Source organism: Grus americana, chromosome Z (genome assembly GCF_028858705.1).
Source record: "Grus americana isolate bGruAme1 chromosome Z, bGruAme1.mat, whole genome shotgun sequence".
NCBI classification, from domain to species: Eukaryota; Metazoa; Chordata; class Aves; order Gruiformes; family Gruidae; genus Grus; species Grus americana.
In genome coordinates, this window is record NC_072891.1 from 9,308,215 (window position 1) to 9,321,464 (window position 13,250).

The 13,250-nt window shown below is 41.7% G+C and overlaps 1 protein-coding gene across 12 annotated transcripts in view; it reads left to right on the forward strand.

Moving 5' to 3' along the window:
• The window catches only part of CELF4 (CUGBP Elav-like family member 4), a 730,009-nt gene that overhangs the window by 401,933 nt on the left and 314,826 nt on the right, over positions 1 to 13,250 (forward strand). For all 12 annotated transcript variants that reach the window (XR_008574695.1, XM_054810355.1, XM_054810359.1 and 9 more), the window contains exon 3: positions 6,907 to 6,955. Coding sequence is in view for 11 of the 12 variants with exons in the window: in XM_054810355.1 (XP_054666330.1) it covers positions 6,907 to 6,955 (49 nt within the window). In the remaining variant the exon portion in view is untranslated. The remainder of the gene's footprint in view (positions 1 to 6,906; positions 6,956 to 13,250) is intronic.

Sequence of the window (13,250 nt, forward strand, 5' to 3'; positions counted from 1 at the left end):
ATGCAATGCATTACTGGTGAGTGCTTCCCACAAGGCAAGCCAATGTGATTTTTTTTTCACCAAACTTTCAATAACATTTCCTCTCCCTACTCTTTCATTAATCCAACATTGTATCAGTTTGCACTGCCCACTCAAAAGTATGCTTAATGTGTAATCACACAGCAATTCATGCAACCACAGCAGTTACCTCTTTTCCCATGGGGGCAGTTTTTGCTCCATGCCGTACAGCTGTAATACACAAATGTAGAAGGCTGGTTGTGTCACTAACCTATGTTAAAGCAGCTTTCTTGATTCTGTAACATTCACAGAATTTTCTTCTGAGCTGAGGACCTGGGCCCTGACTTTTTTTTTTTGTTCAGAGAGAAGAGATTGCTTTGGATTCATTCTTATGGCTATCTAGTTTAGATCACTGTAATTCAATTATGTCACTCAGAATCAGATACAGAGTGATTTACTTGAACTTTGCAATTACACACACAATTCAATTGCAGGTGATTTTCTTGGCCTTTCCAACTTTGACACTAATATACTTTGCATTTCCTTAGGGCCTTCAATCACAGTAGATTTTGCTCAATGCTTTAAAAGTTATGACCCACTCCTACAAACACATTTCTGCCAGTACCTTTAATCACATAAACAGCTGTGTTGACTTCAGAGAAATTACTCTTGTGTAGATGGCAGACCCCCAAAAAGTTGGCAGAAGTGGTAAAATGAAATTTCTCCTAGTGTTTTGAGGGGAGATTTAGAACGGAAAAACCTTTCCCACTGAAGAAATGAGGAGTAACCATATTTTCTGGAAATTTCAGGGCAGTTATTAAACTATTCATACCTCCAGTTAACATCTGAGGTATGTCATGATATCACCAAGAACTGCATGGCACCTTTAGGAAGCAAGTTGTTCTGGCATGTGATTTTCTTCCATGATGCTAGCCAGGTTCTACAGAGATACTGCAGTGCCCGATAAGCATTTGCTAAGACCTACTAGCAGACATTAGCATCCTATCCTTTGTGATTAGGTCACAGCAGTGTTTCATCATGGATTTAGAGGCATGATGCCTGAACAATGCCAAACACAACAGAACATGACCAAGCAAGAAGAGTTTGTTATTTGCCATTATGTCTGTACACATAATTCAGGCATAGAAATGACTGGGCAATTGTTTGTTTGTTTGTTTGTTTGTTTGTTTGTTTGTTTGTTTAACACCACTATTTAGACACATTTTTTTCATCAACCACCTTCATGGTACATTAAGGTACCTTTATTTTCAGTGTATAGAAGAGAAAGCTGAGAAAGAGGCAGATGAGAAAGCTGAGAAAGAGATAGATGTAATGATATGTCCAAATCCATCCAGAAGGCCAGTGTAGAGCTGGAAAACAGGCCTTGTCAGAGGTTAACACCCCTATTTTCTACAGTGTACCTGACTGGCTCGTTGGGAACTTCAGGAAACATGGACAATAGAATACCTTTCCTCACCATTTTTGATACAAAGCCTTAGCAAACTCCGCAGTCTGTTCTCGGAGTGTATTCAAATTTCTTAAGCCTTCTAAGGAGAGGTGGAAAGAATATCATAAGATAATCATTGTGGCCATCTTCCATGGTCTTATAGATCATACAAGTTCTGGAATCACTGTCTGTCTCCTGAAGTGACTTACTCCTTAAGCACAGCCAGCTGATTATGTCCATCACAACTCTCTTCTGCCTTGGACATGATTTTCCTAACCGTTAGTGGCATTTGAGCGATCTTCAGTAGTCTCCTCCTCTTCTCACTTTTCCTTCCTGTCTCAGACCACATTTGAAGCTATTCAGGATGTCCTGATCCTTTTTAATTTTTTTCCCTTTCTTCTTTTTATCTCTGCATTTATCCATTCTCAAGCCTGTTAGAGCCTTAGTCCTGGATAGAAACACCAGGTATATTAATGACTAATGAAAAAGTGAGTGAGTCAGGAAAGGAAAGGGTAGTGGAACAGGGAGAGGAAGAAAGATGGAGACAGTGAGAAATCCGCCATCTCTGCTTCCTACTCTTCTTTCCTAGGTGATCCTTCTACCTGCTCTAAATTAATATCAAAGCCAGAGGGAGCAGAAAAAGGTTGGTGGGGGAGAAAACGACAACCTTAGGAAAAAAAAATCATGATGCAGAAAAGCGTCTGTCCCCTGTCTAATTCCTGCAGTGGCCTGTAGCTGATGGTGCTGAGAAAAATACAACAGCAAGCTCTGACATTTCATTTCTGTGGAGAATTGAAAAAGGGCTTGCTGTAATTCATCGCTTCTTGTAACTCAAACCCTTTTTGACAGGAGTACCTGCGCTGTCTTTTAACAGTGGCACCACGGTGGCTGTAATTGGACATGAAAAATGATGTCGTGTTTCTACTTGCAGGGAGGATTGGGGTGGGGGTAGGTGGGGCAAGTGGCAAGTTGGTCTGAGAAGATGACATATGGCATTATTTGAATGGGTTGGTTTTAGGCAACAGGAAGGAAAAGCCAAAATGAAGGGTTTAAAGTGTAACAAGTACGAGCATCTTGTCCAAGGTGTGCAAAGGTGATAGTAATGGTGGTTTTCAGCAGAGAGAAATGTGCAAAGGATTAAAGGAAAATGAGAAGCATGATGCACTTGAAGTTCTAACTCCTCCATCAACTCAAGTGCTTTTGGCATTTGTGTAAAAAGGACGTGCAACCTCTCTTCCTGAAATGGGGTCAATTCACAGCCATAGTGGTACCCAGTGCCCATTGTTCCCACTACAGACAGGGAATCTGAGACACAGGCTTTGCCTGAGGCCACACTGGGAACACAGTTGTGAATAAAACTCTGGTTTGCCATCTGCTTGCCACCCTTTTGAAAACTGGGTCTGTCATGTAGTGAGGCACTGGAACAGGTTGCCCAGAGAGGTTGTGGATGCCCCATCCCTGGACGTGTTCAAGGCCAGGTTGGATGAGGCTTTGGGCAATGTGGTCTAGTGGAGGGTGTCCCTGCCCATGGCAGGGGTTTGGAACTAGATGATCTTTGAGGTCCCTTCCAACCCAAACCATTCTATGGTTCTATGATTCTATATATAAACAGAAACCCAAATTAAATATTTTGGCTCTTGCCTAAATCCCATTGTGCCTCAGTGATACTCAGCACACCTCTGTTATGACATTTCTGTTGAGTGAGGCACTTAAAGTAAATTTGTGGCCAAATTGGACTCTGAATCATGAATGTGGATAAACATATTTTGCTTATTTCTAATGGGTTTATGACTATTAGACTTTCTGTTACCATAATGTCAGGAATCTTCACAGTTTATACAGAGAATAAAAATTTTTAGTCAGGTCCTAAAGGATAGGAAGGAGGCTGAAGAGCAGGTAAACTGTTTCTGAGTTAACTGATGGGAAAAGAGCATACTTCTTTCACTGTGGCAGCCCACGGGGGTAAGATAAAATAAGGAACCATGATCATATTTCAAAGGAGAGCACAAAGAACATCCATGGGCAGAGGAAAGAAGGACCATTACAATGGACAGGAGTGTAGCACATCCTAGAGGAGAGCCTAACAGAGTTCATCCAGTCCATCTATCAGTTCAGATATTGGATCAACCTACCTATGTCTTCTCCTATGTTGCCCAATCTCTTTCGAAGACCTCTAGTGATAGGGATCAATAAAACCTCAGAGCCACATCTGTTGTTCCTATGATCCCATGTGGATACCCATGGAATTAATCAGATTTGCTGACTGGACAATCTTCTTTCTCCCATCACACTCTCAGCGTCCAACAAGACAGGACAGATATTAAAGATATATGTATCAATATTTCCCCCAGTTACTATTCAGAAGACTGCAGTTTGGAGTATAAACTTCAGTTTCTTTACGTTAAACTCATGACAATTCCCAGCTGAAGAATAAGCAGAGAGCTTGAACTTCTGAATTCCCTTCTCCCCATGAAGGCATTTCCCCAGACTGGGGAAGGTACATCTTTCTGCCATATTATTTCCCCATTTAGCCCTTTTCTGCTCCCCATGCCAGACCCTTGTTCCCAGAGTGCCTGTGTAAAAAGAAAAAAAAGTTCCATAGATGGAGAGAGGAAACTTAATTATTTTCCTCTCAGTGTTTCTCCCTATAATTGGTGTCTTTCATGTCAAGATGATCTCAATTTGTATTATGGGCTCCGTGCAGGCAGCACTTTCTCTTTGGTCTATAAAGAAATTGTCAAGTGTATAAATCATAGTGTACATTAAATTACACTAGCCTTTTACTTATTAATTTCCCTGGTTTTTTCATCCTCTGTTGGATGCTCATTCCCTCCCTGTTTTTTTCCCTTTCTTGGGGATAGCCTTCTTTTTCTCAAGCCCTAATCTCAAAAAAAAAAAAAAAAAAAAAAAAAGTAGTCTCCTCTCATTTTTGCTGAAGGATCTGACGATCTCTGCCTTTTGCAAACTGCCCACATCCAGCTCAACAACAAGAGGTCTGTCTGTCTAGTTTTCCTAAAGGCTGGACACAAAGCTTACTCAAGTTCAGTGGGGTTTTTCATGGCCTTTATCCGGCTTCAGATCAGTACCTACATTGTTAGATTTATGGAATGTTCTGCATTGCAAGGCTGTGTCCATTTTGGACTCCAGACATTGCCTCTCAGGGCTGTAGACAACACACCTCCTATAAATTCCTGGCTACTGTGACTATTTCTTTTACTGACTGCCTGGGATGCGGGTTCTGGCTGTCTTGGAGTGAGCACCAGAGACTTCTGACCACCCTCCTCTGACCATAGGAGTTAGATTAGCCACATTAGGAACCCATAAGGTATAGCGTGAGTGCAGCTGCTAAAAGTTCACATCTCCCAAGTCAGACGTTGGTTCGTGGATGGTGTCAACACCAACCTGCTGTAAATACAAACCAATCACAGTGATTGAGCAGCTGGGGGAAGTTAAATACAGTATTTGGGTAGTTTGGCGTCTTTATCCTGTGTATGAGAACTTCGATGGGTTCATCTCACCTAACTCTAACTGCATAGACTACCTTTATGATCAGTGGAGAGGAACAGGCACTGCAGAAGACCATTTATCCTTTTCACCTCAGACATCAATCTTAACAGCGGCTTAAAATCACACTTTTAAGACATGTGGAGTTACATGACGTAAATTACCCTCCTCACTTGTGTGATGTGAGATCTTTAAGTGCCTGTAGCATCTAGCTGCTCACATGTGGTTACAGGACCCCAGTGGCAGAATGTCCACCGTGCTGCTGCTAAGTATATCACCTCCAGCCCTGCTAATATCTTGTGATAGGTGTGTGAGTGACAGGTCTTTACAGTTGCAGAAGAAGGGGCTGATACAAGGTTTACCCAGTACCAGATTCCTTGTTGGTTTTAGCACTTCAGCTGTCTGGAGTTCATTGGATGATACAGGCATAGAGGAGAGCAGAAATTGCTCAGCAGGGTCTGGAACCATTGATCCTTCTCTTCCTGAGTGTAAGTCTAACTGTAGTCAGTTTATGGCTAAGTATATTTTCCTCCTGAGACAACAATGCAGCAGGATCTGCTAGGCTCTCCATCATCTTAACCTACTTGTCAGCCAGCTTGATAACTTTTTATTACTAAATATGTGTGCAAAGCAATTAGAATAAATCTAAATGATTATGAACTACTTTCAACAAAAAAAAAAAAAAGAAAAAGAAAAAAGGGAATTAGGAAAAAAGAAAAAAGAAAACTAACAGCCTTGCTGCCCAACTGTGATTAGCCACAAACAAGGAAGGGACAGTATCACCTGAAGGCACCCTGTGACACTCATCAGCTGATTTGTGGTCTGACTTTACGGGGAAGCAATATGTTGGGAGATTCCCATTGCCTTCTGACTTCCTGCTCCCTGTGAAGCCTGTTTGAACTTGCACTTTCTGTGGTTGCCAAATCTAAAGTACAATTTCATTCCTCTCTGGGGTGGTCCACATAGAAGAATATTTGCAAAAGTCCATCTGCATAGTGTATGGATTGCTTTAAGTGATGTGGAGGAAGAGGCAGGGAAGGGTTTTCAGATTAAAATCTCATCTGGTTCTGATCCAATCTGCATCTCCAGCTATTAACAGGAGGGGTATATCCTCACCCTTGTTCATCAGACACCCACACCATGTTAGGCACTACCAGCAAAGATGATTGTGGACATCTGCTGCCCTCTCTCCTGGCACTTGGCAGCTCTGGGGATAACGATGGTCCCCAATGCTTTTGTTGAGAGACAGAGCGATAAGCTGGAGAACAGAAATCCTATTCACAGCACGATGGCAAGGGTTTTATACTTGCTTATGTTCTGATGTGAGAAAGGAAAGAGATATTTGAAAAAGTGACAGAAAGAGATGTTTTGACTCATATCCTACCCTTTTCTCCCAAAACAAAATCTCAATAGCTAGCACTCCTGCACCATGTGGACAAACCAGATCCAAATCCCATTCTCCAAGTACGAAATGGAGTCTGCTATGTTACAGATGACTATCCTACTGAGCTAACAGTGGAGGTGGAATTCACTTTTCCATTTTCTTTTCATCAATCTTGCCAATCTCAAGAAATATTTGCAATTAAAGTTTCACTGATCCCGATGTTCTGACAAAGCATTTCTGCTCTGACACAGTAGTGTTTTCAGAGGAAACTATTAGAAATTTTAAAAGTTATGTTTAAAATTTCATGACCTGTGTGAAATGAGTCAGATCCCTCTCCCAGTGTGATTCAACAGAGCCCCTGTCAAGTAAATGGGGTGACACTGATTTACCTCAGATCAAGAAGCAGCCTGTAGTCTGTGGTTAATTCTTTGCTTACTAATTGCTTTTTTTCCCCCTCATGGAGTAAAATCTAGTGCTAACTATGATACATGGTAAAAAAAACCAAAACAAACCTCTGTATATGAATGTTTGATTCCACCATTAATTATGTGTCTCTCTTTGCTCTTTCTTACAGATGAACAGGCCAATCCAGGTGAAACCAGCGGACAGCGAAAGCCGAGGAGGTAGTTGACTGCATTGCTTTCAGCCACAGTGCTAAGTATAATTGTTGTCTCTGGCTTCTCTCAGGCAATGTGCTGATCAATTAGTAACGTAATCACTGCCAAAGAAATTCCCTCTGCAGCAAAGATTCTCTTTATTAAATCTCCTTTACTTCGTCTCGCTTTCCTCATATTCAATTATTATTTGATTTTAAAAGGCAGGCAGGTGCCAGAGATTGCCTGGGAAACAAATAACTGCCTCGTTAAGAAGTGAAGCATCAGGCGCTGACTTAACAAAGTTTAACAGTGGTGATGGCAATGTAGGTTTTTCAGACCTATGTTGGGCTGAGCTGCAGAGGTGTTTAATTTGGTTAGGAAAAAGCAGACATTTTATGGTTTCTCTGACCATGTTGTTTCTGCTTGGACTGAAGCAGCTCTACTTTTGGGAAAAGCAAATTCTGAGGTAGCAGAGTTTTCTGCACCTGTATCAGCTTATCTGGATAAACCTGTTGTGGAAACTGAAGACTTGTTTCAGTCCCAGGGAGTTATTCAGGATTTGCACAGGTGTAGCTGAAATCAGGAGCTGGTCTTTTGCTTTTCCACCCTGCACAGTGGATTTAGAAGGCTTTGCTAAGTGACTGTTCAATAGATCACCAGTGATAAGGTGTTTCCTGTAAAGGGTTTTCTACGAGAACTGATGTGGTGATACCTCTCCGTACTCCTCTAATAGGGGCCTGTTTGTCAGATCAAACACAGAGCGCTCTGAGAAAGTGTGAGATGGTCCGTTACGCTGGATAAGTTACCAGTCTGCTTTTTTTTTCTTATATCTGTACATTTATATATATACATGCATATATATATAATGACATGGTGCTTCCTTCCTCTCTATCCCTATATCTTTGGGAAAAAATAGATAGGCTTTTGCCCGTGTATGCAGTAAAAACACTAGTATCATAAATGTGGGAGTAGATTTTGTCATTTAGTAATGACGTGGCCCTTAGAAGTGTGAAAACTCTTTAATTTCCCCCAATAGACATAAACTCTTCCTCATTTATGGGGCTACTACCTTTGTGCTGGCATTAGTGGCAATCTCCAGCAACAACTACTTAAAAGGAGTGAAGTGCCTCACAGACAAAAGGCACTGAAATTGTGTTCCTTTTTTCAGTTGAAAGCTTTGGATTCCAGAGGCTTTGACTGTGTCAGTGTGAGGCTGAAACTCTCCAGTGACTCAAGTCATTGGAAGACTTTGTACGTAGCTTGTACTTAAAGGGCTGGTGTGGTAAAACCGGCAGGTTGACAGAAGCTCTGTAAGGAAGGGCTGTGGTGCTGTGTAATTGCAGAGCAGGAGAAGAGCTGAATGCTGGAAAAACTCCAGAAAGCTCAGGGATAAATATTGCACTTTTAGAGTCCCTGTAAAGTAAATTCGAGGGAATTTGGCCAGCACTGGGCAGAAAGTATTTGATGGGCTCTGCCAAGGCAAGTTCTGCTATTAAGGACCACGGCACATTTCTAACCTGCAACAAAGGCATGTCACATCATACAGCATTGTCCGGTGTTTTTTAACAGAACCAGGTCAATTTACCCCTTTTCCTTTCCCATCTGACGATTTGGCTCTGTATCTCAGTAGGAGTGGGTAAGCCATGGGCAGTTGTCAACGCCAGTCTCCTAGGGGAAAAGGAAAAGGCTCAGCTGCCTGGGCAAATGAGGGGACATTATGCACATTCCAGTGGAGCTCGTGCTGACAGCAAGAGTGAAGGGAGGGCCTTTTGTCTATTTAATTAGACATACCAAAAAATAATAATTAGGCTGGCCAATTTGCTTAGTGCGCCTACAGGGTATGTAGCTCCCAATCACTCTTTTTTTTTTTTTTTTCTCCTAATGCAAATCACTAATAGAGAACACATGCCTGGCTTTCTGGGAAGGGTTTTCAAACTCTTTTTGCTAAAAGCAGCTGCTTTCAGGAGGGGTGATTTGAACTGCAAAGGGCTCCGTTAGTGGTTTGATTCCACATTATCCGTCACACCAGTGGTTCCCTCCCCATTGTATTTTAGATAATTATCTCCCAAACACACACAAACCTCATCTTTTCTCACTTGCTCCACTCCCATATTGCTCCTATCGGTGGTGATCATAATGCAGGGGCCAAGCGGGTGCACTCATCATTGGCGTGAAAGACACGTTGTCCTAATTCCCCACTGACAAGCTGCTCCTGGGCTGATGATGTTTTAGGACGGCATGACTCAAGGGCAACTATGGGAGAAAAGAACAATTGGCACCCAAGGGAGGCATTGTATGAAAACTTACATTCTTCACAAGCCCACCGGTTAAAGCAGGCACAGCAAACAGAATGCTAAAAAGGAGGCCGTGTATCTTAGGTGCACATCAAAAGACTTCATTAGGGCTGCGAGATAAAGGTCAACTTCAACAACAAAGAAACTTAAGTTGTAGCTTATTATACCCTGTCCATGTATCAGGATGGGACGTGAGGGAAGAAGGGGGCTTGGAAGGTGAAGCCGCTCTTCTGCACAGCAGAAGGCCTCAGTCTGCCCAAAGCCCACACTCTGAATATACCTCTGTCATATGGCTTATGGGGAATTTTGGTGCCAGGACAAGGTATTAAGGAAAGAATGTAGTGCTCTTTGAAACTATAGCTTCCAAGGAGGCTTTTACTGGAAATAGTGAGCAGTATTCTTGAGGAAGTGCGATTGTGTTCCATATAGGGAAAAATATCTGCATTTTGCTAAAACATGAATCCTTGACTTTTCCAGTAAGTTCTCCTACAACCCAAAGCTGGTAGGAGTCCAAAATTTACTCTCCCCCCCGCAACCAGATTCTGCTCAGCACGTTTTGCTGTTCTGGAATCTGGATTTTGTTGATCTTTAACCCTTCCTGTGTCTTGATTCTCACTTGAACCAAAAGTGGGTATGTTAGCATTTACTGTGCGTGAGCAGGAATGTAGACTATCAGACTATCTAGGTTTGGGAAAGAATTCAGAATGTTGCTTGGCACAAATTACATTCAACCCAACAAAATGGAAATGTTGAGCGCCCCTTATTAGTTTTGCTGGTTTTATTATTTTGTTTGTTAATCCCCATATTGGACTAGGAGTAAGACAAAGAATGCAATCCTTTTCAATAAAAACTGGCATTATTTACATTTGCCTAATCTCACAGGAACTAGAAATGAATGTATTCTCAGTACATTTCTCTTGGGAAACAGTCTAAATAAATGGGAAAATTTTGCATCTTGCTCTCCTGCTTGTTTGTGCATGTATGCATAGTCAAGCTGCAAAATGTTACATAGGGGTATGCCTTCTATGAAACACTTCATGAAGCTTCAAATACCTGATCACATCAGAGTCCTTTGACATTTTATAGAGACTTTAGCAGTGATGGAATTGATAGAATGTGATAAAAAGCAGCACTTCTGTATTTCATTCTGAAAAATCAGAGTGTAACTCCAGCTCTGTTAAGGATATCTTAAAAACTTTCATTGGTTTTTGTGTTGTCCAAATTTGAGCTTGACTATACAGAAACTAGTCTACCATAGATAAGGTGATCCAATATATTTTTAGGAATGTAAGCTATAACTCCACATTAAATTCTGAACATGACAAATCCCAGTTAAACTCATAGAATTTTCTATTATTTTCATCTTGTTGCTGATGATTTTTCTTGGTGTCTTGTCTCATATTCAGCTCTAAAAATAATCTGTAGATATGAGTGACAAAGTTTTGCAAACTTAGGGAAAGATATCAAGTTTGTTTTGTGGTTTGGGGCAAAAGTTTGGAGACATTTCTTATTTTATCCACAATATCTCTACCTCTCACTAGACAACTCTTGCTGCAGCTGGCAGGGTTAACCTATGATAAACGCAGCCCTGAGGTCCCACTAGGTTGTAGTGGGAGCAACATTTGTTAAAAAGGAAAGGACTCTCCTGCTACTCTAGTTGCACTCCGTTAGTGATGTTTAGATGCGTCATTGCTCCCGTGTTCCTCTCAAAGGACAGAGGAAGGTCCATAAAGAAAGACATGCAAAGATGCGCACAAAGTGCTACCCAGGCCCGGTGTTAATATCTCTACTGAGAAACACTTCACAGCGGCTTCTGTGTCCTCTTGCATTTTACGGAAGAGATACAGAAGGTTTCTCGACTAAAGAAAATAAAAAGGCACAATCCAAAGTGGTTTAGAGTTGAAAGGCTGCAATGTCCTGCAGAGACGGTGTTGAGAGATTTACAGAAGAGTCTGCAGTTCATCATATTGCAGTGTTTTCTGCATGCAAGACTTCACAAATCTACTAAAGCTTCTGTCTGTTTTTGTGCTTTCAAGCAAATTTGTTTGTGTATGTTTGGGGGAGGAATGTGCAGTGTGTCTTTTTTTTTGTCTGCTGTTTGGTGGACGTGATAGCAGCAGCTGGAAGGTTTGGACTCCATATTTCAACTGACTTGCATCATTTCTCTACCCGTTACTCAAAGTGCAGGCTCTGAAATTATCTGCTTGGTTATGGTTTATTCCAGCTTCAGAGCAAAATGTCCAAGCACTCATTTACAGTAAACAGCAAAATAGTGGTGCCTTGCTCATACTCTATGATCTGTTTCTTTTTATTCTGATCCATCAGCTCAGCAATGATGATGGGGCCAGAATGGCATTTCCACGCTTTCTAAGCCCTATTTTCCTTTGGGACAAAAGTCTGGATCTGTTTCTTATTTCATTCAGGCCATTTCTAACTTTAGCTAGCTCTCTGCTGCAGCTGGCAGGGTTTATCTGTAGCGAACACAGCCCAAGGTCCCAGTAACTATTTGGCATTTAGCTCTTTTTCCATTTAACAAATCAGAATTCTGTGGCTTGTGCTGATGGCCAAAACCTCTCAGGAAGCTTCCCGTCCAGGTACTAGCCAGATCCAGGCCTGTTTAGGTGCCAAAGTCAAGCAAGACTGGTTGCCTTCAGCTTGATTTGGCTTCACACTGGTATACAATGTCACACGGATTTACTTCTTTCTTGGAAGTATTTTGCAAAGAATAGGTTTGGTTGCTCAGACCTTAAGACTGGAAAGATTTGAAGAAGAAAGTTGAAGATAAGTAAGGAGGTGGAAATCTTGACAGAGCTCAGCATCTCCAGTCCTGCACTACTGGAGGTTAGGCTGTGTGCAAGATGTCCTGAAGTCTGGGACTATGCACACACCAGTGTTGTACCTTTGTAATTCTCATCTCTTCCTCATCTCTGAGCCATATGTTGTTGTTTGGCACATCAAAGTCTGTGGAAGCCACTTTACCAGCAATTCCCTATCTTGTATCTTTTGTGGGCTTCTTTAAAAGACTTTGCACTGCAGAAGCTGGTGAGCAGGCTGAAGCACCTGTTTCCAGGTGGTGATCCATAGAACCTACCTTTACATGGCATGCCACAGCTTTTTCTTCAACTGTTGATCTCTTCTTTTATGGTCCACACACACATTCAGCAGGAGCTGGCAGATGGCACTGGCAAACACCCCAGGGAGACAGATAATGCTCTCCCTTCTCACAGTTGGGGGGAAAGATCCAAGCTTATTTCTCCATGAACACATCCCCATTAACTCTTTCAGCATCGCCATGAGCCCAGAATGACTCACCTTAATCTTTTATAGCTCAAGTAGAGAAAGGTACAGACAGGGACTTGCAAAGGTTACATATCACACGTGTGCCCACCTTTACTGCAACCATTGCACTTGCAAGGCTAAGACTACTAGTTGGACAGTAACAGCTCCTGTCTTCTCTCTGGGCTCAAGACCTCTGGACAAATCATTTACGGTACCTTGGGCCTGAAATTCTGCTTTCTTTTCCTCAGTGCCCACAACAGTTTAAACAACATCTCTCTCCCTCTTTATCTTCCCTTGCAGTTTGAAAGGAGATTTCCAACGCCATGCCAAATCCTCCTCCTAAGTCTCATACATCTCGTCCTCGTGATATTTGTCCCAAATGTGATTAATCAGCTGTTTTTTGCTTTTCTTGCAGGAGGAATTAAAAAAAAAAAAAAAGACAACAAAAAATATCCCCACATCCAAATCTAAATATCTTTTCTCTATTAATTACACATCTAATATTAAACAGCACACTGGTGCTGAGTTGCACTATCTCTGTGTGAAGGGTAAAGAGAAGGAATGACTGTTTAAAAATAATCTCATATTCTGTTCAAAAATCCACTGGGAGAGGAGATGAGCTCATGAGTCAAAGGAAAAAAAAAAAAGAAAAATAACATAACCAAAATATCTTGATATTAAACTGGGAGGCAGCTTTCTTGCCTCAGAGGCTGGGGAAGTGTCAGGACCAACAGAAAACCTTGGTGTCA